Source organism: Ranitomeya imitator, chromosome 3, assembly GCF_032444005.1.
Source record: "Ranitomeya imitator isolate aRanImi1 chromosome 3, aRanImi1.pri, whole genome shotgun sequence".
NCBI lineage: Eukaryota > Metazoa > Chordata > Amphibia > Anura > Dendrobatidae > Ranitomeya > Ranitomeya imitator.
The window spans coordinates 327,715,989-327,743,817 of NC_091284.1; the positions used below are offsets into that span (position 1 = coordinate 327,715,989).

At 44.2% G+C, this 27,829-nt stretch overlaps 1 protein-coding gene across 1 annotated transcript in view; it reads left to right on the forward strand.

The window, feature by feature from the left end:
• The window catches only part of LOC138669865 (lysophospholipid acyltransferase 2-like), a 237,206-nt gene that overhangs the window by 122,606 nt on the left and 86,771 nt on the right, over window positions 1-27,829 (forward strand). The window contains exons 2-3 of the mRNA XM_069756698.1: window positions 2,316-2,461; window positions 16,217-16,294. Of these exons, the coding sequence (XP_069612799.1) occupies window positions 2,316-2,461; window positions 16,217-16,294 (224 nt within the window). The remainder of the gene's footprint in view (window positions 1-2,315; window positions 2,462-16,216; window positions 16,295-27,829) is intronic.

Consider the following 27,829-nt stretch of genomic DNA (forward strand, 5'->3'; position numbering starts at 1 on the left):
CTGATTGCTCTAGTGGGCTGAAATTACTCCTCATGTTCCATGAGTTGGCACATGAGTTCAAGTAATTTCAGGATGGTTTTTGAAGGGTTTTTCGCTGACCGCGCAGTTCACTTTTGTATCCTCTGCTATCTAGCTTTAGCGGGCCTCATATTTGCTGATTCTATTTTCATAACTACGTATGTGCTTTCCTCTCATTTCACCGTTATTACATGTGGGGGGCTGCTATTTCTGTGGGGTGTTTCTCTGGAGGCAAGTGAGGTCTGTGTTTCTTCTGATAGGGGAAGTTAATCCTTCGGCTGGCGCGAGACGTCTAGGAATCATCGTAGGCACGTTCCCCGGCTACTGCTAGTTGTGTGTTTAGGTTCAGGATCGCGGTCAGCTCAGGTTCCATCACCCTAGAGCTTGTTTTGTTTTTGTGCTTGTCCTTTTGTGATCCCCTGCCATTGGGATCATGACACTTCTGTATTGATTACCCTGCAGAGTTTAGTGTCATCTGCAAATATTGAAATTCTACTCTGAATGCCCCCTACAAGGTCATTAATAAATATGTTAAAAAGAAGAGGGCCCAATACTGACCCCTGTGCTAACCGCTACCCAGTCCGAGTGTGCTCCATTAATAACCACCCTTTGTTTCCTATCCCTGAGCCAGCTCTCAACCCACTTGCACATATTTTCCCCTATCCCCATTATTCTCATTTTATGTATCAACCTTTTGTGTGGCACCGTATCAAAAGCTTTTGAAAAGTCCATATACACTACATCCACTGGGTTCCCTTGGTCCAATCCGGAACTTACCTCTTCATAGAAACTGATCAAATTAGTCTGACATGAACGGTCCCTAGTAAACCCGTGCTGATACTGGGTCATGAGGTTATTCCTCTTCAGATACTCCAGTATAGCGTCCCTTAGAATGCCCTCCAGGATTTTACCCACAGTAGAGGTTAAGCTTACTGGCCTATAGTTTCTGAGTTCAGTTTTTGTTCCCTTTTTGAATATTGGCACCACATTTGCTATACGCCAGTCCTGTGGCACAGACCCTGTTATTATGGAGTCTTTAAAGATTAAAAATAATGGTCTATCAATGACTGTACTTAATTCCTGCAGTACTCGAGGGTGTATCCCATCCGGGCCCGGAGATTTGTCAATTTTAGTGATTTTTAGACGCCGCCGCACTTCCTGCTGGGTTAAGCAGGTGACATTTAATTGGGAATTTTTATCACTAGACATTTTGTCTGCCATGGGATTTTCTTGTGTAAATACTGATGAAAAAAAGTCATTTAGCATATTGGCTTTTTCCTCATCCTCATCCACCATCTCACCCAGACTATTTTTAAGGGGGCCAACACTATCATTTTTTAGTTTCTTACTATTTATGTAGTTAAAGAATATTTTAGGATTATTTTTACTCTCTCTGGCAATGAGTCTCTCTGTCTCAATCTTTGCTGCCTTGATTTGCTTTTTACAGAATTTATTTAATTTTCTGTATTTATTTAATGCCTCCTCACTACCTACTTCCTTTAATTCTCTAAATGCTTTCTTTTTGTCCCTTATTGCGCCCCTTACAGCTCTATTTAGCCATATTGGTTTCCTCCTATTTCTAGTATGTTTATTCCCATACGGTATATACTGTGCACAGGTCCTATCCAGGATGCTAATAAACGTCTCCCATTTATTCTGTGTATTTTTGTTTCTCAGGATATCGTCCCAGTTAATTGCACCAAGATCCTCTCTCATCCGTTGGAAATTTGCCCTCCTGAAGTTTAGTGTCCTTGTAACCCCTCTACTACACATCTTTTTAAAGGATACATGAAAACTTATTATTTTGTGATCGCTATTTCCCAAGTAACCCCCAACCCTTATATTTGATATGCGGTCTGGCCTGTTGGTTAATATTAGGTCTAGCAGTGCCCCCCTTCTTGTTGGGTCCTGAACCAGTTGTGAAAGGTAATTGTCTCTCATAATTGTCAAAAACCGATTACCTTTGCTGGAACTGCAGGTTTCTGTTCCCCAATCTATTTCAGGGTAGTTGAAGTCCCCCATAATAATGACTTCTCCTTGAGTCGCAGCTTCATCTATTTGCTTTACGAGGATATTCTCCATTGTTTCCATTATTTTTGGAGATTTATAACAAACCCCTATCAGTAATTTATTATTTTTCCCCCTCCCCTTATCTCCACCCACAGGGATTCTACATTTTCATTAAATTCATTTGTAGGTTTATCCATGAGTATAAGTTGATGAATACTATGTATAAGGTTTCCTTTAAAATAAAACTGTATTTACTCTATATTGATGCACTTTTTTTTCTTTTTTAGCGACTTTTCCTTATTGGGCAGCTCTCTGCCCTTATTTTGGCTTTTTTGTTCCGATACTGCCTGCCTCCCTCCCATTGTGGTCCAAGAGTCAGACATGGCGTGGCCACCTTGCTTGGAATCTGTCTTTCAGCCTACTGCTTTGGATGGTAAGATATTAGTATAAAACTGATATGAAAATAAAATTCTGTTCCTTCATAGAAGTAAAACTTTTTGGTAAGTGATCACACTAACTTAGTCATATTCATGTATAAACTGACACATTCCAAATTGTTAATGGATGCCTGTATGCAATTTATAGTTTTCCTGTTATGAAGTGATGAATTTTCATGATCTCCAGTGCCACTCTCTTGTTGTGAGCTTACTTATTTTCTGTCAAGTTAAAAGACTACAGAAGCTTGAACTCCCCCAACACATACATACTTCTTGGCCACAAAGCTTGTGAAATAAGTACTGAACACATCACCAATTTTTTAAGTAAATATATTTCTCAAGGTCCTATTGACATGAAATTCTCACCAGATGTCAGTAACAGCCCATCCAATCCACAAAGGCAAATAAATCAAGCCATAGATATCAATAAATTAAGTTATGTGTAATAATGAGAAATGACAGGGAAAAAGTATTGAACACATGAAGAAAGGCAGGTGAAAAAAGCCATGGAAAGTCATGACACCAGCTGAAATCTATAAATGATTAGAAAGCTATCTTGCCACTTAATGAAAAATATCAGCTGGTTCAACTGAAGGCCTATAAAAGGTGACTAATTGCCAAGGTGCCACACAAGAAACATCTCATAATAGGTAAAACCAGTGAGCTGTCACAAAACTTTTGAGCCTTATTGTTGCAAAATACACTGGTGGCATTGGTTACAAAAAAAATTTAAACTACTGAAGATTCCCATCAGAGCTGCCACTGGGAATTTCGGGTCCCTTTTCTGGCAAAATTTTTGGGGCCCCCTTGAGGCTCCTCCCAGCCTCGACCCCAGCCCCGCCCCCACCCTTCCAACTGTCCACAGTACCACCGCTCTCTTGGATTAACTCCACTTCTCACCAATCACACATTAACACTTCCTATCACTAGATCACAAACATAGCCAACAGCTTTTGTTTTGTCCAAAAGATTTTTTAACCTGCCACCATGACAAGGTAGACTCTACTCTAACTTATTAAAAATTTGTTAAGATATGCATGTTTACTTATTTTTCAATTTTTCAAATGACAAATAATATCACATACAAGGGACAAATACCACCGCACCATGACCAGACAACATATTACCACCACATAGTGACCTATAATACCACATACAAGGGACAAATACCACCGCACCATGGCCAGACCACATATTACCACCACATAGTGACCCAATAATACAATGCTGATCATTAATAATAAAAACACAATACTAATATCACTGCATGTGCCATTATACACAGGAGATGTGTACTTAGTATGCAATGTCTGTGTACAGGTAATACAGTTACATTGTACACAGAAGATCTGTATATAGTATACAGTGTATAGTGTCAGTGTACAGGTAACACACTAACTCACCAGTGACATCTCTAGGTGAAGTCCTTCATCTTTGCTTTTCATCTTCATCCAGCACAGACCGCCATCACTTCTTCCAGCCAAGGCTCGTCTCTGCAGAAAATAACAGTTATCTAGAGCACCGCTTGCAAAGCACATTACTTATTTTTTTCCCAACTTCTACACTACACTAGATGAAGAAAAAAAACAACAAAATATAGCTCTGCACAGTAACAGGACCACTCCCCATTTAAAACATATCCTCAAAAAATAAAATATATCATTGTAATAATATCCCTTAATTAACCCCTATGGTAATAATATTCCCCATCCTGGCCCCCGTGTGTCTCATTCCTGTCTCCAGCCATATGTTGTTAGGAGTCAAGTTTCCTCTGCTGCACAGGGGGAATCTCGATCCGTCTCCGCTGCGGTCTCCCATTCTCCTCCAGCCGCAGTGGAGTCTGCTCAGCAGGGACGTCGCTCCCAGTGTCTTGCTCGCTCTCACTCTGTACAGAGAGTTACTGCTGCTTCTTCAGCTCCTGCCATTAAAGTCAGTGCTGGTCAGCGGCGAGCGGACTTCCATGGGACTAAGTCCTTGTTTGCGCACACTGAGCATGCCCAGAGCAAGATCTCCCGTTGGAGATCGAGGGTCATGTGCTCTGGCTCTGCAGCGCATTCCATTGGTCCTCTTGGCAGGCCCTGGAAGGGCAAAGTTTCTGTGGCCACTTCCTGTCCTGCAATTATATAAACTGCGCATGACCGCACGGCCATGCGCTAGTGTACAATTGAATACGTGTGTTTGTTGTGAGTGCAAGTCGTTCATTAAATACCCCTACAATATTGTAAGACTGTTCGCGTATGGAGTATGGCTGCTATCTAGCGCCCGACGAATCACTCAACGTGTCAAACACGTATCAGCGTCTATTGCTGTGACCGCCAGTGCGGCGCCACGCGCCAGTAGTGCGCTTCCTGACCCACGTCTGGGTGCTTAGTGGTGCCTGCCAGCACAGCACAGTTCGCACTCCGGTGCTCTAATTATAAGAGTTGCCTAACACACCCTGTTGCGGTGTTGTGCCAGCAAGTGGTCTAATCGGACTTCAATCCTAGTTGGGGTTAAGTTCGCTGACTGCTTGCTCGCCTTCTATGTGCGGTACCGCGATCCTGTGACGCAACAGGATTGCTTCCTTCACGTTGGGTGAAGTTTAACCCACGCGAGTATACTTATGAGTACCGCCATATAGTCCGTCATTACTCAGCAGCAGGTTCCATCTCTGCACGGTGGACCTCGGGCTACGAACGCACCGTACACTATCAGTCTTATTATTTGGTGCGTTCCACTAGCCCTAACTTTACACTAGCGCCAGGGTCTGGCTAGTGATGACGGACAAACAGCAATCCCTGCGGTATATACAGCAGCTGGAGGGTAGGTTGGCGGCTCTCGAGAGCGCAACCCCAGCTGTGGATGTTACCGCAGTTGCTGTACAGGCTGCCAGCGTGGCTGCAGCAACTTTGTCCATTGCCACCCCTGTTCCGACATTTTCTCGCCTCCCGCTGCCAGAAAAATTTTCTGGTAATAGCAAATTTTGTAGGGGATTCGTGAGTCAGTGCTCTATTCATCTCGAGCTTCTGGCTGCACGTTTCCCCACAGAGCGGGCTAAGGTGGGATTTATTGTGTCTCTATTGTCGGACAGGGCGTTGGAATGGGCTACGCCGCTGTGGGAGCGTGGCGATCATGTGGTGCAGAGTGCTCCTCTGTTTTTGAGCACTTTAAAACAGGTCTTTTTAGGACCTCAAGTCACCCATGACACTGCGCTCCAACTGCTGGCATTAACTCAGGGTGAGTCCTTGGTCAGTCATTTTGCCGTCCAATTCCGCACTTTAGCATCTGAGCTGGAATGGTCGGATAAAGCTCTTATCCCCATATTTTGGAGGGGCTTGGCTGACCATGTAAAGGACGCTCTGGCCACTAGGGAGATTCCTGCCACACTGGAGGAGTTAATAACTGTCTCTACTCGTATTGACCTCCGTTTTAACGAGCGGAGGTTAGAGCGAGCCCAGTGTAGGCAGAGGTTTCGGCTGGCTCCTACTTTCGCCAAACCTCTGGAATCTCCGGTCCTGGTTCCTGAGTCACATGAGGCCAGGGAAGTGTCACAAGCGGGACCTAAGTCCCGGACCGCTTGTGCACTCAGGGTCTGTCATGTTTGCCAGCAGTCTGGACATTTAGCCACCAGATGTCCTCAGCGGTCGAGGAAACGTCAGCGTCTAGTGGTCGTAGGTGGAGGTACACTAGACATGGCGACGTTTGCCTCTAAATTGTCCTTTAAGGGGACAATTACTTTAGGCTCATTCTCCCACTCGGTAGAGCTCTGCGTGGATTCTGGGGCGGAGGGCAATTTTATGTCTTCTGCCTTCGCCCAACGCCACGCAATACCTCTGGTTGTGCTAGCTCAACCTGTAACGGTACGAGTGGTGAATGGGTCGACTCTGCCCTCACAGATAACTCACCAGACCATCCCTTTTACTCTGTCCATGTCGCCATCTCATCAGGAGATTATTTCTCTGCTCGTCATTCCAGAGGGAATTGATGAAGTCCTGTTGGGAATACCTTGGCTACGGTACCACTCTCCTCATATCGAGTGGTCCTCAGGCAGAATTCTGGGATGGGGTGAATCTTGTGAGGGTAGGTGTCAGAGGGAGTGCGTTCAGGTAGCTACAACTGAGGTACCCGCAGATCTTTCCTCTCTCCCCAAGCAGTATTGGTCGTATGCAGACGTATTCTCCAAAAAGGCGGCGGAGTCCCTTCCGCCCCATCGCCCCTATGACTGTCCTATTGACCTCTTGCCTGGTGCTGAGCCTCCCCGGGGTCGAGTCTATCCGCTATCTCTCCCGGAGACGGAGGCAATGTCACAGTACATCCAGGAAAATCTGGCAAGAGGGTTCATCAGGAAGTCAGTGTCACCTGCTGGGGCAGGGTTCTTCTTCGTGCAGAAGAAGAGTGGGGAATTGCGTCCATGCATAGACTACAGGGGTCTTAACGCCATCACCGTTAAGAATAAATACCCTTTGCCTTTGATATCTGAAATGTTTGATAGGCTTCGGGGAGCAAGGGTATTTACTAAATTAGATCTGCGGGGTGCTTACAACCTGATTCGCATCCGTGAGGCGGACGAATGGAAGACGGCTTTTAACACCAGGGATGGGCACTATGAATATCTGGTGATGCCCTTTGGGCTCTGTAATACCCCAGCCGTTTTCCAAGACTTTGTGAACGATATCTTCCGGGATATGCTTTCCACCTCGGTCGTAGTCTATCTGGATGATATTCTCATCTACTCTCCAGATATTGACTCCCACCGGAGAGATGTTTGCAAAGTCTTCGACCTCCTACGGGCAAACTCCCTCTATGCCAAGTTGGAGAAGTGTATGTTTGAGCAGGAGTCCTTACCTTTCCTAGGCTACATCATCTCAGCCCAGGGATTGGCTATGGATCCTGCCAAACTACAGGCTGTGATGGTCTGGCAGGAACCCCATTCTCTTAAAGCGGTGCAGCGCTTTATGGGGTTCATCAATTATTATCGCCAGTTCATCCCGCATTTCTCAACTTTGGTAGCTCCCTTGGTTGCCCTCACCAAGAAGGGGGCGAATCCCAAATTGTGGTCTGAGGAGGTCTCCAAGGCTTTTATCTCTATAAAGTCACACTTCGCTAGCGCTCCCATTCTTCAACGGCCCGATGTTAATAAGCCATTTATCATGGAGGTGGATGCCTCTTCTGTTGGTGCTGGAGCAGTCCTCTTCCAAAAGGATGCTCAAGGTCGGAAGCATCCTTGCTTCTTTTTCTCCAAGACCTTCGCACCAGCAGAGAGGAATTATTCCATCGGGGACAGGGAGTTGCTAGCCATGAAGTTGGCTTTCTCGGAGTGGAGACATCTCTTGGAGGGAGCACGTTTTCCCTTCCAAGTCTTCACAGATCACAAAAATTTGGTGTATCTGCAGACAGCTCAGCGGTTGAATTCTCGCCAGGCCAGATGGTCCTTGTTCTTCTCCCGGTTTCATTTCACCCTCCATTTCCTTTCTGGGGAGAAGAACATTCGGGCCGACGCTCTCTCTCGCTCCGTTGTGTCATCTGCGGAGGAGGAGGAGGAGCCTCGGCTTATTGTCCCCACCGAGAGTTTGAGAACCGTGGCCCCGGTTTCGCTGGAGTCTGTGCCCCCGGGCAAGACTTTTGTTCCATCTAGTTTGCGACCGGAGGTTCTCTCTTGGGCGCACTCGTCCAGGGTGGGTGGACATTTTGGTACTAAAAGGACATCAGAGTTACTGGCGAGGACATACTGGTGGCCGCATATGGCTCATGATGTCGCGGAGTACGTTCGGGCGTGTGTCTCTTGCGCCAGGAACAAGACTCCTCGGCAACGGCCAGCTGGTTTGCTATATCCTCTGCCCGTGGCTGACAGGCCCTGGGAGATGGTCGGGATGGACTTTGTGGTTGGCTTACCCAAGTCTCGTAATTGCACCATTATCTGGGTGATCACCGATCATTTTTCCAAAATGGTGCATTTGGTGCCTCTTCCACGGCTACCATCTGCACGGGCGTTGGCTGTCTTGTTTATCAAGCATATCTTTCGCTTACACGGTATGCCAGACAAAATTGTTAGTGACCGGGGTCCCCAGTTTGCGTCTCGATTCTGGAGGGAGCTATGTCGTCTACTCAGTATTGAGTTAAATCTCTCTTCGGCATATCATCCCGAGACGAATGGGTTGGTAGAAAGGGCCAACCAGACCTTGGTCACATATCTGCGACATTTTGTTTCTGCCAGACAGGATGACTGGGCATCCTTGCTACCGTGGGCAGAGTTTGCACTTAACAATGCCGTAGCCGACTCCACCGGTCAGACTCCATTCCTCTTAAATTACGGCCAGCATCCGCGTGTTCCTGTGCCCATGCCTGTGTCTTCCGCTGATCCCAGGGTGGCAGACTGGGCTGTGGAGGCACGGGACATTTGGGATCGCACGCAGGATGCCATTCGGGCCTCCAAGGAGAGAATGAGGTCCTCCGCCGATGTTCATCGGCGCCCCGCTCCGACTTTTGCCCCTGGCGACTTGGTGTGGCTCTCCGCCCGTAACATCAGGCTGCGAGTTGAGTCCACTAAGTTTGCTCCTCGCTACTTGGGTCCCTTCAAGGTTCTCGAACAGGTTAATCCTGTGGTCTACCGCCTGGCTCTTCCTCCACGCTTGGGTATCACCGACACCTTTCATGTGTCCCTCTTGAAACTCGTATACATGTCCCGGTTTTCCGAGTCATCTGCCGGGACATCGGGTTCGTCTACGGACGATTACGTGGTGAACGCTATTTTGGGGTGCAAGGTGGTACGCGGCAAAAAGTTTTATTTGGTGGATTGGAAGGGTTATGGTCCAGAGGACAGGTCTTGGGAGCCTGCTGAAAACATTCGGGCCCCACAGCTCATTGCTGCCTTCGAGCGTAGCGAGGCCCAAGGAGGGGGGGGCCCTAGGAGGGGGGGTAATGTTAGGAGTCGAGTTTCCTCTGCTGCACAGGGGGAATCTCGATCCGTCTCCGCTGTGGTCTCCCATTCTCCTCCAGCCGCAGTGGAGTCTGCTCAGCAGGGACGTCGCTCCCAGTGTCTTGCTCGCTCTCACTCTGTACAGAGAGTTACTGCTGCTTCTTCAGCTCCTGCCATTAAAGTCAGTGCTGGTCAGCGGCGAGCGGACTTCCATGGGACTAAGTCCTTGTTTGCGCACACTGAGCATGCCCAGAGCAAGATCTCCCGTTGGAGATCGAGGGTCATGTGCTCTGGCTCTGCAGCGCATTCCATTGGTCCTCTTGGCAGGCCCTGGAAGGGCAAAGTTACTGTGGCCACTTCCTGTCCTGCAATTATATAAACTGCGCATGACCGCACGGCCATGCGCTAGTGTACAATTGAATACGTGTGTTTGTTGTGAGTGCAAGTCGTTCATTAAATACCCCTACCCTATTGTATGACTGTTCGCGTATGGAGTATGGCTGCTATCTAGCGCCCGACAAATCACTCAACGTGTCACACACGTATCAGCGTCTATTGCTGTGACCGCCAGTGCGGCGCCACGCGCCAGTAGTGCGCTTCCTGACCCACGTCTGGGTGCTTAGTGGTGCCTGCCAGCACGGCACAGTTCGCACTCCGGTGCTCTAATTATAAGAGTTGCCTAACACACCCTGTTGCGGTGTTGTGCCAGCAAGTGGTCTAATCGGACTTCAATCCTAGTTGGGGTTAAGTTCGCTGACTGCTTGCTCGCCTTCTATGTGCGGTACCGCTATCCTGTGACGCAACAGGATTGCTTCCTTCACGTTGGGTGAAGTTTAACCCACGCGAGTATACTTATGAGTACCGCCATATAGTCCGTCATTACTCAGCAGCAGGTTCCATCTCTGCACGGTGGACCCCGGGCTACGAACGCACCGTACACTATCAGTCTTATTATTTGGTGCGTTCCGCTAGCCCTAACATATGTTCTCCTATCCTGGCCCCATATGTGCTCCCATTCTGCCCTCACGAGTATCCATTCTGCCCCATGTGATGTCCCATCCTGCCCTATTTGATCTCCCCATCATGCCCCTTCTGATCTCCTCATCGTTTCCCATCTGTCTCCATCCTGCCCCATGATCTTTCATCATGTGTCTACATCCTGCCCCATGTTACATGGTGCAGGATCATGGGGCAGGATGGAGACTCATGGTCCATGTGTCTCCATCATGCTGTCGAAACATATTGTGGCTTGCCGGTCTCAAAATAAAAAAACTTTCTCCTTACCTGGCCGCGATCCAGCGGTGATGTTCCCTCAAGGCATTGCAAGTGCGGACTTGCCGGCAAATGACAATGACGTCATATGCTGGCGACGTGTGCGGTAAAGTCAGCTGCCAGTCTCCGATTTCCTGGTGGCTTAACTATTGCAGGCCCGCACAGCAATAAAGTTCAACTGAACCTGCCGCTGGGGCCCAGTGAGCAGAAGAGACGGGGTCCGATGCGGCCCCCTCTGCTCATCAGACCCCATACCCCAGTCAGGCGGCCCTGGTTCCCGGGAGTACTTTTGGAGCCATAATCCGGAAGTGGAAAGCATATAATTTTACCCTAAACTAGCCACAACCAGGTGCTCCCCACAAGATTTAAGACAGAGGAGTCCAAGAGCCTAGGGACTCCTGTGGAGGGCTACAGAAAAACCTGAAATAAGCAGGTACAATTGTTTCAAAAAAAATTATAAGTAATGCACTCAACCTCCATCATGTATACACGCTCACAACACAAGACTCCATTTCTGAACATTTCAGCAAGACAATAATCCCAAACACACAGCCAAGGAAACTCAATTTGTTTTAGAGAAGGAAAATAGCTACTTGAATGGCCAGCCAGTCACCTGACGTGAATCTAATAGAAAATTTATGGAAGGAACTAAATCTCAGAGTTAACACAAGGAGCCCATGGAACCTTCAGGGTTTGAAGAGAGTTTGAGGAAGAATGGGTCAAACTCACACTTGAGCAATGCATGCGACTAGTTTCTCCATACAGGAGATGTCTTGAAGCTGTCATCACCAACAAAGGCTTTTGTACAAAATTTTTAACTCCTTCACAACTCTTGATGTATATTTATGTTAAAGTTCAACTCCCTGACTCCCTGATGCGGGTTCTGACGCTGAGCCCACATCTTTCTCCGCAATTGATGGCTTATTTAATTAGCAATAAAGTGCCTTTAACAGTGCTCCACCTGTGGCTGTTAGCCTGTTAAATGCTGCTGTCAGTGACAGCGGGATTTAATAAGCGCCAGCCGGAAGTGTCACAAATCCAACTGCTCCATGATTACGTTGTCATGACAGCCATGGGTCTGCAGAAGTGCCTGTCTTTGTGAATCTCCTGTGAACGCCGGCTCATGGCCAGTGTTCATAGGAGATTGTGATTTTTGCTATACATAGCAGTGCTGAAGCACGCACTGTTACATATTGCACAGGTGATCGTTGGTCGCAGCTTTGTCTACTAAATGAAATATTAAATAAAGTAAAAAAATAGTTTTAAAAATTACAAAAGTTCAAATCACCCCCCTTTTTGCTCCATTTAAAATGAAACAGTTAACCATACCAAATCTGTGTATTTGTTTATGTTCAGAAATGTCCTATCTATCAAAATATAAAATAAATTAATTTGATCGGTAAACCATGTAATGAGAAAAAATCATAACACCAGAATTACTTTTTTCTGGCCGCTGCAACATTGTAATAAAATGCAATAAGAAGTGATCAAAACATTGTATCTACCCCAAAAATGGTATAGATGAAAAGTCAACTTAGGACACAAAAAATAAGCCATCACACTGTTGGGGCTAGCGGAACGCGCAGAGTAATGAGTAGGTAGCTACAAGGTGCGTTCGCAGCCCAGGGTCCACCGTGCAGAGATATCTGCTGCTAAGTAATGGCGGATGGACTCTGAGCTCACACGTGGGTTAAGCTTCACCCCGTGTGAACTGGTAGCGAACTCTGTTACCTCACAGAGTCGCGCTGTACACAATAACTAAATACCCTAACTAGGCTAATTGCCCCCACTGACGCTAGCTGCCTGCCTGAGTGTACAGTCCCAATGCTAACAGCTTCACACCACATAAGAACTGAGTGGTATAGTATCCACTAGCATAAGCCAAAACACATTTGATACTAGCGCATGGCCGTGCGGCCATGCGAGCCTTATATAGCTGCAGCAAGTAAAAGACATTCCAAGAAGGACCAATGAGAGACTGCCATACCTGAGCATGTGACCCTAAATCTCCACTGAGAGTTCTTGCCCTGGGCATGCTCAGTGTGTGCAAAGCAGGATTTAGACCTAGCACTTAAAAGACCTTCCAAGAATGACCAATGACCTGAGCTGCAGTATCTGATCATGTGACCCTCGATCTCCACTGAGAGATCTTACTCTGGTCATGCTCAGAACGTGAAAAGCAGGACTTAGTCCCAGAAGCGTCTGCTCGCCGCTGCCCAGTACTGACTTCAATGGCAGAAGCAGGAAATGCAGCAGTAACTCTTAGCACAGAATCAGACTGATCGAGATGCTGGGATTGCCGTCTCCGCTGAGCAGGCTCCACTGCGGCAGGAGAAGAATGGGAGAACGCAGCGGAGATGGCCCGAGATTTCCCCTGTGCAGAGGCAGGAACTCGACCCCTAACACACACAGCCCTAGATTTAAAAATGCTACGGGTCTTGGAAAATAGTGACGTAAGCAAAAAATGGTCTTTCTTGCAATTTTTTTTAATGTTTAATCCCCACTTAAACTTAAAAAAATATATATATATACACGTTTGGTATCTGTGCACTTGTACGCTTAAAATGAACATGGCAAATAAAAAATCTAAAACACACTACTACATGCACTACCGACCCCATTCCCTCACATCTCCTCCAGTCTCTCTCTCCAGTCGTCACAAGTCACCTAACTACAATCTTTAATCTCTCCCTCTCCTCTGGCATTTTCCCCTCCTCCTTCAAACACTCTATCATTACTCCATTACTAAAGAAACCCACCCTCGACCCATCCTGCACAAACAACTACAGACCGGTCTCCAATCTCCCCTTCATCTCTAAACTCTTGGAGCGCCTGATATACTCCCGCCTTACCCGTTACCTCTCCACTCACTCCCTCCTAGACCCTTCACAGTCCGGTTTCCGCCCCTACATTCGACAGAAACTGCACTAATCAAAGTGACCAATGACCTTCTGACAGCAAAACGTAATGGTGACCACTCTCTGCTCATTCTTCTCGATCTTTCTGCAGCTTTTGACACTGTTGACCACCCTCTCTTACTCTCTAGGCTCCAGTCACTAGGAATTAAGGACACTGCTCTCTCCTGGTTCTCCTCCTACCTTTCTGACCGCTCCTTCAGTGTTCTGTTCTCTGGCTCCATTTCATCTCCTCTTCCTCTCGCTGTCGGGGTACCTCAGGGCTCAGTCCTTGGCCCCCTTCTCTTCTCCCTCTACACGGCCCCAATTGGACAGACCATCAGCAGATTTGGCTTTCAGTACCATCTTTATGCTGATGACACAAAACTATACACGTCATCCCCTGACCTTACCCCCGCTGTACTACAGAACGCCACTGACTGTCTGTCTGCAGTCTCCAACATCATGTCTGCTCTCTATCTGAAACTCAACCTCTCCAAAACTGAACTTCTTCTGCTCCCGCCATCTACTAACCTCCCTAAATCTGACATTTCCCTCTCTGTGGGTGGCACCATAATAACACCCCGGCAGCAGGCGCGCTGTCTGGGTGTTATGTTTGACTCTGATCTCTCCTTCACCTCCCATATACAATCTCTTGCCCGCTTGTGCCGCTTACACCTAAAGAACATCTCTAGAATCCGCCCTTTTCTCACCATGGAGACAACTAAAACCCTCACTGTCGCCCTGATCCACTCCCGCCTGGACTACTGCAATGCTCTATTAATTGGACTCGCCCTCACTCAACTTTCCCCTCTCCAGTCCATCCTTAATGCAGCAGCCAGGGTCGTCCATCTGGCTAATCGTTACTCGGACGCATCCGCTCTTTGCCAGTCGTTACACTGGCTGCCCATTCATTACAGGATACAATTCAAAGTACTTGTTCTCACCCACAAAGCTCTCCACAGTGCGGCACCCCCTTACATCTCCTCCCTCATTTCTGTCTATCGACCTAACAGACCACTGCGCTCTGCAAATGACTTTCGGCTAACCTCTGCACTAATCCGTACCTCCCACTCCCGACTCCAAGACTTCTCCCGTGCTGCGCCAATCCTCTGGAATGCTCTACCCCAAGATATTAGGACCATCCACAATTTGCATAGTTTTAGGCGCTCGCTTAAAACACATTTGTTCAGAGCGGCCTATCACGTTCACTAATCAAAGTCATTTAACGTTTTTGTGTGTGTGTAGCCCATTCACTATCCCTATCTATTACCCAACCCCTGAAGATGGCTGGATCATCATTGTAAATACATCATTGTAAATACACACCTGTACTTTGTATCTCCCCCACCTCATTGTAGATTGTAAGCTCTCACGAGCAGGGTCGTCTTATTTCGCTTTAATTATTGTATTGTTAACGTTGTTACTTATGACTTTTGTGTTTGAAACTGTTAAACTGTAAAGCGCTGCGGAATATGTTGGCGCTATATAAATAAAGATTATTATTATTATTAATATTCATTTTAGTAAGCCTGTTCAATAATTTTTCCCTTTGTCATTTCTCATTATTATATATAATTTGTGGACATCTATGGTTTGATTTATTTGCCTGTGTGGTTTGGATGGGTTGTTACCGACATCTGTTGAGAATTTCATGTCAATAGCATCTTTAGAAATATATTTACTTAGATTCTTCGAAGATATGTTATGCCTTATAGTGTGAACAATATTTTGTTGATATTTTTGAGGTTCAAGTCAATCTATACAAATCTATACAATTCACAAAACCGCCTACTCTTCTGACATATTCTATAGGAATATATGGAGCCCATTTTACTGTATGAAGGACTATGTAGGGCCATTATGTTGTATGGAGGACTATGTAGAGCCCATTGTACTGCATGGAGGACAATGTGGGGCCTTTATACTGTATAGAGGACTATGTGGGACCCATGGTACTGTATGGAGGGCTGTGGGGGATCGCAGTTGGGGAATCATACTGGGATGGGGTCACCATACTTTGCCAGGGTGAATGGTGTACCAATAGGGTCATAGTACCGTGTGTGTGGAGGGTACTGTGGAGGAATTTACTGTGGGGGTATCTTACCGTGTTTGGCAGGCACTTTTATTGGCATCATACTATATTTTCTGTATTATTCAAGGTTTTTATCCATTGTTATCACATATTTAAATTAAGCCATTGGTCGATATGCTTTTACTGCTCTTACATAACATATTATTCCAGTATCCCCCATTTGTGATTTAGATGTTTATCTTATTCTAAGATCTATTAATTAAAATGTACTTTGTTTGTGGGACAATGCCTTTAAGTTTTTCCATATGAAAAGGTTAATCGTTATATTTGATAAGGAAAATCTGTCTCACTTGAAGACTTTTTCTTTTTTTTAAATCAAGTTTGGCCCGTGGGTTAGTCCAAGTTTTTGATTTTGGCCCTTTGTGTATTTGAGTTTGACATCCCTGCCCTAAGGACACATGGTTGGAACTTTCGCTTTACTTGTAATGGTTATTACACAATAGACTCGTTTACTTATAGACTATTATGACATTATTATGCTATTTACAATAATAATAAGAAATAATTTGCTACCTTGTTTAATGCTCTATTTGCTAGACATATTTCAAGCCTACCACAGTAGTTGTAAACCTATTTTCATCTTTTTACTCTGCAGGCTCACAGTATTTCTTGTAGGAGAGATTATCTTGAGTTATCTCATGCTTCTTGTGGTTGACCCCAGAAGAATTCAAATGTAAGTTTAAAGACAACAAATGCAGAAGAGGTGGTAGATACTTCTAATTAAGTGTTTTAGATTATTATTATTATTATTATTATTATTATCATTATCTTATATACAGTATACTGGGTAGACACAATAGAGTCTTGAAAACTGACTACTAATGCTTACTGTTTGGGGCTAATTGTTCATTACACTGCACTCTCATGCTGCGTCCTAGATTACGCCACCTACTTCCTAGATTTCACAATTTTTGCTTGAAAGTAGTAGTTGGTCTAGAGTAGTGGTCCATTTAAATGATTTTAGCGACTTAGCTAGTTAGAATCAACGTTGTACAAGTGTATCTGTGCTTGGTTACTAGTCTGTTTAGGCCTGCCGGCAAATAGTTGCCACTAGGTAAACACATGGCATCAATCAAATGCAAGCATGTACTACGGAGGACAGAGAATGAACTTCAATCCAATATTGCAGCCAGCATGCAGCCAGCGGGTAAGGAAAGGGTGAATCAAACACCCGAAAACCCCGCCTCCATGGCTGAAAATTGTTCCCTCCAAATTCAGGTGACAGAGTCCCTTTAATTTGAATGATTGACATGTGTACGATTAGTTATCTAATATATAATTGCCTAGAATACTACTTCCTGCAATTTGTGCCAACTTCCTGTCCGGAGCTAATGTCCGGAGCTAATGTCCGGAGCTAATGTCCGGAGATAAGTGACGTCAACAGTGTCCAGTGTCTGATTGGTTGCCGCCTGCTGCGAGCGACCAATCAGAAACGTGCCGTACTGTGACACACTCCGCCCGCCATTTTGGTGTGATTTTTGAATTTTTACCTCACAGCAAGTTTCTACTGCGTGGAGGCGGGCCCAGTGACGTTGCTCTTCAAGCTCCTGCTGAATTTCGTCAAAAAAATGATAATACCATTTACCAAAACTATATATATTTAGTTGTGAAGTGGTTCAGTGACATTTTCACACCAATTTTGAACTTTTGTTTGGTGTTTTCTCCATATACTGCCTATTATTTTTGTTCTTTCTTACTATTATTAATTAATTGTATTATTCTTACATTTGAATAAATAAAGTATATATGGATTCTAGACTCCCGATTCTTTAGAATCGGGCTGCCATCTAGTAAATTTATAATTGCAACCAAATGTTTTAGTTATATTGGCTGGACACAATAGAAAATAAATGTGAAAAAGGGGTATTCCTGTTACTACAAATTCTTATATATCAACAGGATAGGTAATAACTACTAGAACGGGTCCAGCTGCTGAGACCACCTACTCTGATGATTGGGGATAGTCAAGAGCTGCACTATGACACACCCAGAAAGAATGGAGCATCAACGAGCATGGCAAATTGCCCCTGTATTCAGACAGGGGAAACAAGTATCACAATCTGTCAGGTAGCAGTAACGTCCAAGAGCTAGTAGTTACCATCTAGCCTATGGATAGGTGACACATTTTAGCACTTTATTGGGCTTTGCATGTGTGAATTTGTTACGTTAATAGAGATTATGGAAACTACCGAGAAAAAAATCCTTAACTCCCATACATCTCATTAGGGAGATCTCTGTTTTCCCATGGTGAACATGGCTGAATAATGCCAATTCTCTAGATTGTAATAAATTTTATTTTTATAGCGCCAACATATTCCTTAGCACTTTACACTTCAGAGAAAACTTGGTACAGATGATATCAAACATTACAACATAATACATAATTCAACACTTACAGTGACATGTAAAAGTTTGGGTACTTCTGGTCAAAATTACTGTTAGGCTATGTTCACACTTTGCAGATTCCACTGCGGATTTTTCCGCAGCAGAATTACAAAATCCGCAGTGAAAACCCGTCGCGGTTTTTACTGCGGATTTATCGCGGTTTTAACTGCGGTTTCTTCTGCGGATTTTCATCTGCAGTTTTCTATTGGAGCAGGTGAAAATCCGCAGAAAAGAAGTGACATGCTGTGGAATGTAATCCGCAGCGTTTCCGCGCGTTTTTTTCCGCAGCATGTGCACTGCGTTTTTTGTTTCCCATAGGTTTACATTGTTCTGTAAACTCATGGGAAACTGCTGCGGATCCGCAGCGGTCAAATCCGCTGCGGATCCGCAGCAAAATCCGCAAAGTGTGAATATAGCCTTATTGTGAAAACTTAAGCAAGTTGAAGATTAAATGAACTCTAAAAGGCCTAAAGTTAAAGATTACACATTTCCTTTGTATTGAAGGCAAAATGTATATATGTTTTTTTTTATTTTTTTTTTATTTGAAAAATGACAAAAAAGAAAGAGGTCCGATGCAAAAGTTTGAGCACTCTCGGAGATTTGTGTGCTCGGATAATTTTGACCAAAGTTTCAGACCTTAATTACAGGAAAGATATATATCTTGGTACCTTGTTAGCCAGTTCATAGAAAAATATTTAGAATTGAGAGTCCTCAGTGGTTAATACTTTTTAATGGCTAACTTAAAAGATGGTAACAAATTGCAAGCTTTTGAGACCACTCAGGTCTCCTCATCAGGTACAGACTAAAGCAACATCTGAAGAATCACATATTTATACACAACACAGCACAGCTGTCATTATGGGAGAGTGATAAACAGTTGTGTCCATAAATATTGGAAAGTTCCTAGATAAGGAGTGAATGTTTTGTTGTCCTCTGATTGGGGTCTGGTACTGTGTTATGATGCCCCATAAGGTCTTAGTGCAAATTCCTTAATTGATGTAAAAAGACATAAATCCATGCGACACATTCATTCCTGCACTAAGTGTGTCAAAGGTTGTCATAAATTTATACTCCGAGATTCTCCTGTCTCTCTGAGATTTGAAGTTACCTTTCAATACAAGTAATTTCAGGTCCATGGTGCTATGATCAGACATACAGAAATGTTTGGCCACAGGTAGATTCATTCTTTTTTCTTTTATTGTGTGGCGATGAGAATTTATCCTTGTTCTCAGTTTTTGCCCTGTCTCCCCAACATACAGACCCCCAGTTGGACATTTAGTACAAATAATTAAGTACCCCACATTAGATGTGATGCAGCTGAAAGTATCTGGTATCTTGCAGTCCTGATGTGAATTGGGGATCTTTATCTTGTCTATGGTCATTATAAATGGACAGGTTTTACATTTTTTCTGGTTGCAAGGAAAGGTTCCTGCAGCTGTTAGAGAGGACAGGGAGCTTCTGACAATGATAATTCTTATATTGGGGCTGCCTAAAACACAGTAGTGGGGGGTCTAGAAAAATGGATTGTAATCGGGCATCTTTTTGTAGTAAAGGTTGTAATTTCCATGCAGCTCCCCTTAGCACCTCCAGATTTGGATTGTAGGTAACTACTAGAGGCACCCGATCATTTTCTTCTTTAGCTTTTATACTACACATGATGTACATTATGCATGACATTTAGAAGGCTAGTAACTGAACTAGGAGTACAACTGGCTAAGCTAGGCTAATATAGAGAAGAAATTATTTACGGAAAGCATAAAGACATACCGGCAATGCAATCGCAAGGGGAATGAAGTGCAAGCGTCTTTCCATGAAAGCAGACTGAAGGAAGTGAAGAGAAAATGGAGGGAGATGGAGGCTGAGCTACCATAATGCATTGCAAGGGGGAGGAGAATCAGACATGGAAAATACAAAAACAGAAAAATAGAACTGTCAACATGACTCTGACTACTAGAGGGAGCCAAAGCACTACAGATAAATAAAGGTATGAATATATCAATACTGTATATTGAAAACTGAGAAACCTGCAATTATGCAAACAGATAATCGGGAGTAACAAATTAGATGGCGGAGACAGAACACTCTCCGTCTGACATCAAGGGATGTCACTACTCCTTTCTTCTGAAGGCAACAATAGGACCAGTTCAGATACCGGTCTGGAAAATGTCTTAGGTTCATTCCCTTTGCTCAACTTTGCGGACGTTGCCGTCCTTGCTCGAGAACGTTGCGGTAACTAGACCAAGTGGCCACTGGTTCCGGTGAATTTGACAGTCTTTCACGAGAACAAGGTCACCTACGTTCAGATTAGGTTTAGTAGATTGCCACTTCGTCCGTGGCTGCAGGGTAGACAAATATTGTTTGCGCCACCTGTCCCAGAAAGTATTTGCAAAACTTTGTACCTGTCTCCATTGGCGCTTGTAGAAGTCCTTAGCGTCGAATCCTCCTGGAGGGGCACTGGACAGTCCCGTTTTCTGGGTAAGTAGAGTAGCTGGAGTCAATAACAAGGGCTCCTCAGGGTCGTTAGGGACTGAAACCAAGGGTCTTGCATTGATTATAGCTGCAGCTTCTGCCATGAAGGTGATTAGGCTTTCGTGGGTAAGCCTCTCTGCTCCTTCTTGAAGAAGAGTGGAGTCAAGAATTATCAATACACTGCTCACTGGTGTTGGAGCTTTGTTAATAAGACATTGGATTTCTGCAAAGTAGGTTTCTCTTTGAACAGTGAGGATGACGTGATTTCTAGAGAACTCTAAGTCGGCGGTAACATAGGTATTTTTACAAAGATGCCAACCTTTACATTTTTCTGTGCCACAAGTTCTGGTGGTCCTGAATGAGTGAGCTATATGAGTCAGGCAGGTAATGGCTCGAGTAAGTGACTTCCAACTTGAGAATCTGTCGAACCTGCAAGATCCAAGCTGGATAACAGAGGTCATTGTATGAAGTGTAGACACCTGAGGGCGGATTTCAGCATCTGAGTCCTCTCCTACTAGTTCAAAGGTGTCTGGAAAACATTCCTCAATGTACAATAGTTTTGGTCCTGAGAGCCACGTTGTGCTTCCTAGTTGACTTGCTCAGCGGGATTCTGGTCTGTGGGTATGTAATGCCACTGCTTTGGATGAACTGATCTCCTGATTCATAGCACTCTGTTCTTGACATAAACGTAGAATCGCCTGGTTTGGTTGTGGATATATCCCAGGACTACTTTGCTGTCTGAGTAGAACTTGGCCTGTGTCAGGTCAATATCCATTTCGAATGTGATGAACTCCGCTAACTCAACGGCTAAGACTGAGGCACAAAGCTCTAACCTGGGTATAGTGTGCTCTGGTTGTGGTGCGAGTTTGGCCTTTCCCATAATGAAACCAATGTGACACTGACATTTGGAGTCTACAGTTTTGAGGTAGGCAACAGCGGCAATTGCTTTGACAGAAGCATCTGCAAATACGTACAGTCTTTGGCTTTGTATTTCAGTAGATGGCACAGGGGCGTATGGTCTTGGCACATTCAGGTTGGAGAGTGCCGCTAACGAGTTCTTCCACCCTTCCCACTGGATCCTCTTATCAGGTGGCAGAGGTGCATCCCAGTCAGATGTTTCCCTAGTTAAGTCTCTCAGTAGGGCCTTGCCTTGTATAGTAACAGGAGCTGCAAAACCCAAGGGATTGTACAGACTGTTCATGGTAGACAGGACACCTCTACGTGTGAAAGGCCTTTCTTCATGGCTGACCATGAAATTGTCTGACTGTAGATTCCAGAGAAGCCCGAGGCTTTGTTGCATTGGTGCGGGGTCTGACTCCAGGTCCAGGTCTCTGAGACCATTACATAAGTCCTGAGAAGGGAATGCTTCCATGAGTTCTTGGCTGTTTGAGGCTATTTTATGAAGCCTAAGGTTCGAGCAGGCAAGCATGTCCTGGGCTCTCCTGAGAATACTGATGGCAGTCTCATTTAAAGGCATGGCTTTTAGACAGTCGTCGAAATAAAAGTCCTTTTCTATGAATTGTCTGACATCTGCTCCGTATTCTGCTTCTCCTTCCTGAGCCGACCTTTTGAGGCCGTAAATGGCGACTGCAGGGGAAGGACTGTTGCCAAAGATGTGCACTCTCATGCGATACTCCGTGATTTCTTTAGTAGGGTCATTGTCTCTGTACCAGAAGAATCTTAGGAAGTTCCTGTCTCTCTCACAAGGAAACAATAGAACATTTGCTGGATGTCAGCAATGAAGGCAATGGAATCCTTACGGAAGCGCATAAGTACACCCAGCAGTTTGTTATTGAGGTCTGGTCCTGTCGTAGAACGTCATTCAGGGAGACATCGTAAAACTTAGCACTGGAATTAAACACGACTCTGATCTGGCCTGGTTTCTTAGGGTGGTATACTCCGAACATGGGTAGGAACCAGCATTTATCAGAGTCTTTGAGAGTGGGAGCTAGTTCTGCATGACAGTTTTCAAAAATCTTTGACATGAAGGAAAAAAAGTGATCTTTCATCTCTGGTTTCTTTTGCAGATTATGTTTGAGAGAGGAGAAACGTTTTGTTAAAATCTGCTTATTTCGCACATTTATTTAATCAGGACTATTCACCAGGTGCTTACTCTTAAAGAAAAATGTCATGATATTCTCATGAAAAATGTAGTGGTTTATTGAATTGTCCACAGAAAAACCACATTGCAGCAAACCATAGAAGTAGATGAAATAGTTACAAACAGATTGTCCATGTGTAAATATCAGCGCTTGTTACTCATCTTTCCCAAGGTTCTGAATGGTAAAACCTGTCCGTCTGTGTGAACTCTGAAATCATCATGGCTACCAGCTGTTGCTCCTTCTTTGTGTGACTTGTCTCATGTCCATGGAGAATGATGGTGAAGGTAGGAGGTGACAGCCCCACGTGACAAAAGACCACGTGTCCTCTGTATATGGCATTGACTTATACTCTGAGCTACATACACAGAAATAGCTGTTTGTAATGTCAGCGAGAAGCAATGTGCTCAGTACAGAATAAGAATAATTCAATTAATAATTAATATTTAACACGTTTTAATGCCTGATTTCTGTTGCAGTGAGTTGTCATTTTTGCCCCCATATATATACAAAAGCAATATCGCTGTGCTATCACACTTGTGTGTATGGTCACATGTTTATAGACCTTATATAGGTCTATGCACTTTGGGCACTATAAAGAAGTGAGTTGTTACTTTTTACGAGTTTTTTATTGTGCACACCTTCTTGGCAACCTTTTTTTCACCATGCTATTGAGCCTTTTTGTTTATGCAATGTTCACGTATATAGTGTTTTGATATTTGTATTTTCTTTATACACCGTTTATGTAATTATTGCACTGCATATAATATTTGCATCTTTTTGATATGCACAGCGACAAAGCAAATATAAGGATTTTGTTTGGGGGTTGTTCTGCTGAGTATGGGTACCCTGTAACCCTGTCCCTGCGACTTTTTTATAGATTTAATATATATTTTTAAAAAAATCTTTTTTTATATATTGTTGCCATTTCATTAAATAAAGGCATATTCTAAAGACTCCTGAGCTTCAAGACTTTCTGGTGATTTCTTACTACGTGATGGTTAGGTGCTTGGTCTCTTCACCACAGTGGTCTCCACTGGTGCTTTCACAGTGCACCCTAATTACCGGTTTATTCTGATTTTAATAGTATATACTTCGGAAGTATAAAATTTGTGGATATAATAAGGGTATACTGTGTTTTACTTAATTATATATTGCGGCTCTCCTGTAGATTGTAGGGCAACTTTTGTACTATAGGGTTAACACCTCTGGCTGTGTCGAGGAATGCAAGTCCCTGTAGGTCGTCTTCATATTTGGCAACTTGGACTTCCTTTAGTAGGTCGCTTAGTTCTCTAAGTTTCTGGAGACCTTTGTTAGAAATTTTAGGGAAGTCACTGATTCTTTTGAACAAGGCTCTTTCTATTACCTCTGCTGAGCCATAACACTCATCCAGCCTCTCTCTTTGAGGCCAGTCTCAGGGCGGTTTATATTAATGTCTCTGATCCTTACCGCATGTTTGACTGACTCTTCTCCCAGGTATTTAACTAACAGGTCTATCTCTTCCCTGTGTTGTAGCCCCAAGTTTCTAGTGACATTTTGGAAGGAAGCTTTCCAAGCTCTGTAACCTTCAGCTTGGTCAGTGAATTTCATGAGTCCCTTGGCAACCAGTTCATGTCGTGTGAAGAACTTGGCAAATTCTGTCGTGAACCGGTTGTCAGCAGAGTATGCTGGTGATGGGTCGCCCTGGTAGTGATGTGAGGTGCGTTCGTACCTGTTAGTGTCCTCAGGGTGGCACCAGCCGGTGTCTTATTGCTTCGGTCTGACGTATGGTGTGTCAGCAGGGTGATCCACGTTGGTTACCTGGTGAGGGGCAAGGTAGTCATTAACAGAGTTGTTTTGCCTCACATTATCGAGTTTGTTTCTGTCCTGGAGCTGAGCCTCGTGACGACTCTCACTCACTTCGCTGGAGACGTCATATTCTTGTTTTTGGTACTGGTTCAGGGTTATAGTTTGGATCGGGAAGTTCATTAACATACTGAGATGTACGTTGTGGTGAGTCTTGTAGTGGAAACTCCAGACCCGACATACTGCTTTGGCTATGCAGCTTGGGGTTTTGTGCGGCTTCTAGTGATTCTACTTCGGCGAGGGCTGTGGCAGCTTCCCTTTTGGCCGCTAGACTTTCTAAGGCGGCATCCACGCGTGCCTTCTCTAACTGCGACCTTCTCTCTTGATCGGCTCTCTCATCATCTATGCGTGCTTTTTCTAACTGCAAACCTTCTCTCTTGATTAGCTCTCTCTAAGCGCAACCTTCTCTCTTCGTCATCCAGGCGTGCCTTTTCTAATTTAAGTTGCATCTCTTGGTCAGCAAAGCTCGCTCGTATTTTGGCGGCTTCAGCATTTGCGCGGGCAATGGCGACCGCGCTGCTGATGGATGTTGTCTTTGAGGAGACGGAAGTAACAGATCTTGTCCTATGCGATTTGTGAGACATGGTGTCTTGGGAAAGTGCTTGGCTGTGCAGAGATTGCTGTAGCTGTATTTAGTCTCTGAGTAGCCGGTGATTTGAATCCCACTAGTTGGATGGCTGCCGTTTCACTGTTCTGTCCTCACTAAATGAGACAGGCCCACGTAGCTATACAGTCAGCTAAATCGCTATACCGGAGTCCAATAAGGAGACTGTGGTTGAGTCTGTGCTTTATTAAACGTAGTGGTATATTGATGCGGTGAAACTGTAAGCAATGATATACATAGAATCAGTGCATGGTATAGAACAATTACATACTACACATGATGTACATTATGCATGACATTTAGTTATAGCGGCCAAAACTGCTGAAAGGTTCCCTTTTAAGCATGGGAGTGGATCAATCATGCTTTGGGGTTGTGTTGCAACCAATGTCACAGAGAACATTTCAATGTATGCAATGAAATTTCCACAAATTCTTGATGCCAACATAACGCCATCTGTATAAAAGCTGAAGTTGAGAAAGGTGGCTTCTACAAATGGATAATGATCCCAAACACATCCAAATCCACAATAGACTACTACTACTCAAAAGTAGTAAGCTGAAGGTTTTACAATGGCTTTACAGTCAACTGATCTAAACATAATTGAAAATCTGTGGCTAGACCTCAAAATAGCAGTACATGCAAAACGACCCAGGAATCTCACAGAACTGGAAAAATTTTCCAAGGAAGAATAGATGAAAATCTTTGCTGGGTACAAAAAGCATTTACAAGCTGTGATACTTTCAAAAGGGGGTGCTACTAGGTGCTAACCATGCAGTGTGTCCAAAACTTTTGCATCTTCCTATTTTCCTCTGTCATTTTAATATGTAAAAGATGACAATATATTTTATTTTGCCTAAAATACAAAGGATATGTGTCATCTTTAACTTTAGGCCTTCTAGAGAGCATTTCATCTTCAACTTGCCTGATGCTATGTTCACACTGGGCGTTTTTGCGTTTTTTTACGCTAATTTTCAGCTGCATTTGACAATACCAGCTATGTCTATGGGATTTCAGAAATCTCATGCATACAGCTTGTTTCTTTTTTTTTTGGAGGGGGGGGGGACATGGAGCATGTCACTTCTTTTTAGGCGTTTTTTTCTGCGTTCTTCACCAATTTATTTGAAAGAAAACCGTATTTGACATAGCTTCTTTCCTGCCAAACACTCAGGATTTGCAGCAGAGAAAAAATGCAACAAAAACGCCCAGTGTGAACCTAGCCTAAGTGTTCACAATAACAGTAATTTTGATCAATGGTGCCCAATCTATTACATGCCACTGTACCAAGCAAAGTGAGGGCCCTGCTTGCAAGTTTAGTATTTGAGGAAATAGGATAGACACAAAAGGTAACTAGTAAAAGTGCTAGTAGTGTACGATCTCCAGCTATCAATATAATAAATAGGACATTCAAATAATGCTGCATGAGCCAGTCACCAGCCAGTTTCTGTACAAATACAGATACAGAGTGCTATTAAGTGCTTGGAGGGTGTGTACACAGATAATACGAGAGATTAGATTCTAAGGAAAATTTAGGAAGAGCAAAAAGGAATAGTCAGATTTGTGATGTTGGGTGACAGGCCACTCTGAAGAAATGCGTTTTTAGGGTAGGTTACACATGAAACTGTAACTACTGAGAATGAATCAAATTGTCCAGAGTAGTGCATTCCAGAGTCATGGCACAGCATGAGAGGTCTTAGAGACGGGAGATGGGAGTGGGAGGTTCGGATTAAAGAGGATGTTAGTCTTAGGTCGATAGCGGAACGGAGGGCACGAGTATGCTGAAATACAGAGAGGAGGGAACAGATGTAGGGCATTGCAGAACTGGAGAGTTTTATGGATGATTGTGACAAGATTATATTGTACTCTGCATTGGTTGGACAACCAGTTTAATGACTGGCACAAGGTGAAGGCATCTCTGTCCATCGAGCCACCGAAGATACCTTCTCCAGGTGTTTAGTTTCTGTTATCCTTGCTTCAGTCTTTATAGGGTAACAAGTGTTTTCATTTACTCACTTGTCTGCCCTATCACCTTTTGGATGTGGCTTTATATAATTTGCTTCTGCTGGTATTTTCGTCTTATGATAGTCTCATTCGGATGTCCAGCCATACTGCTGTAGTTTAAGCCGGTCAGTGAAAGACCAGCTAGGGTTTATCTCTCTACTGTTTTTTTTTTTTTTTTCACCATGCACCTATCTTCTGTTTCTTTTTAGGAAGTAGGGGCCATATTGTCTAACAGTACGAACTTAATCCTTTACCTTGTTTTTCGTGGTTTGTTTTACTCACTATGGGATCTCTTTCTGTTTCAGCACACTTTCCCTTCTGGATGTTACTGCACTCTGCTCTGTCCTCAGGTTCTTTAGAAGGAATGTGAAACATGATGGCCTTTCAGGCAGCATAGAGCTGGGTTGCCATTGTCTAGTCTGTGGTTATTTCAACTCACGTAGGAACCACTATGGAATGTAGGGTCATGATCTCAAGTCTGTACAGGAATCGGCAGGATCAGTTGCAGTTTTTAAAGTGTTACCTATTTTCACAATAGAGTTGCTGCGCTATCCTAACAGTAGGGAAAGATACCGGATGAAAGAGAGAGGCTAAATATTTTAGTTAGATTGGTGATTATAGCTGGGAATGAGGAACTGAAGGAAGTGAGAGGGAATATGGTCACTGGTTCAGGTAGTAGAGTGAGAAGACGTGAGGGGACTTGTAACATCTTCTGTGAATGGTTCAAAGACACAAAGTGAGCTTGATGAAGTGTGGGAGGAAAAGGCATGATATTAGTGTATTGAGAAAACATGTTCTGTTATATATG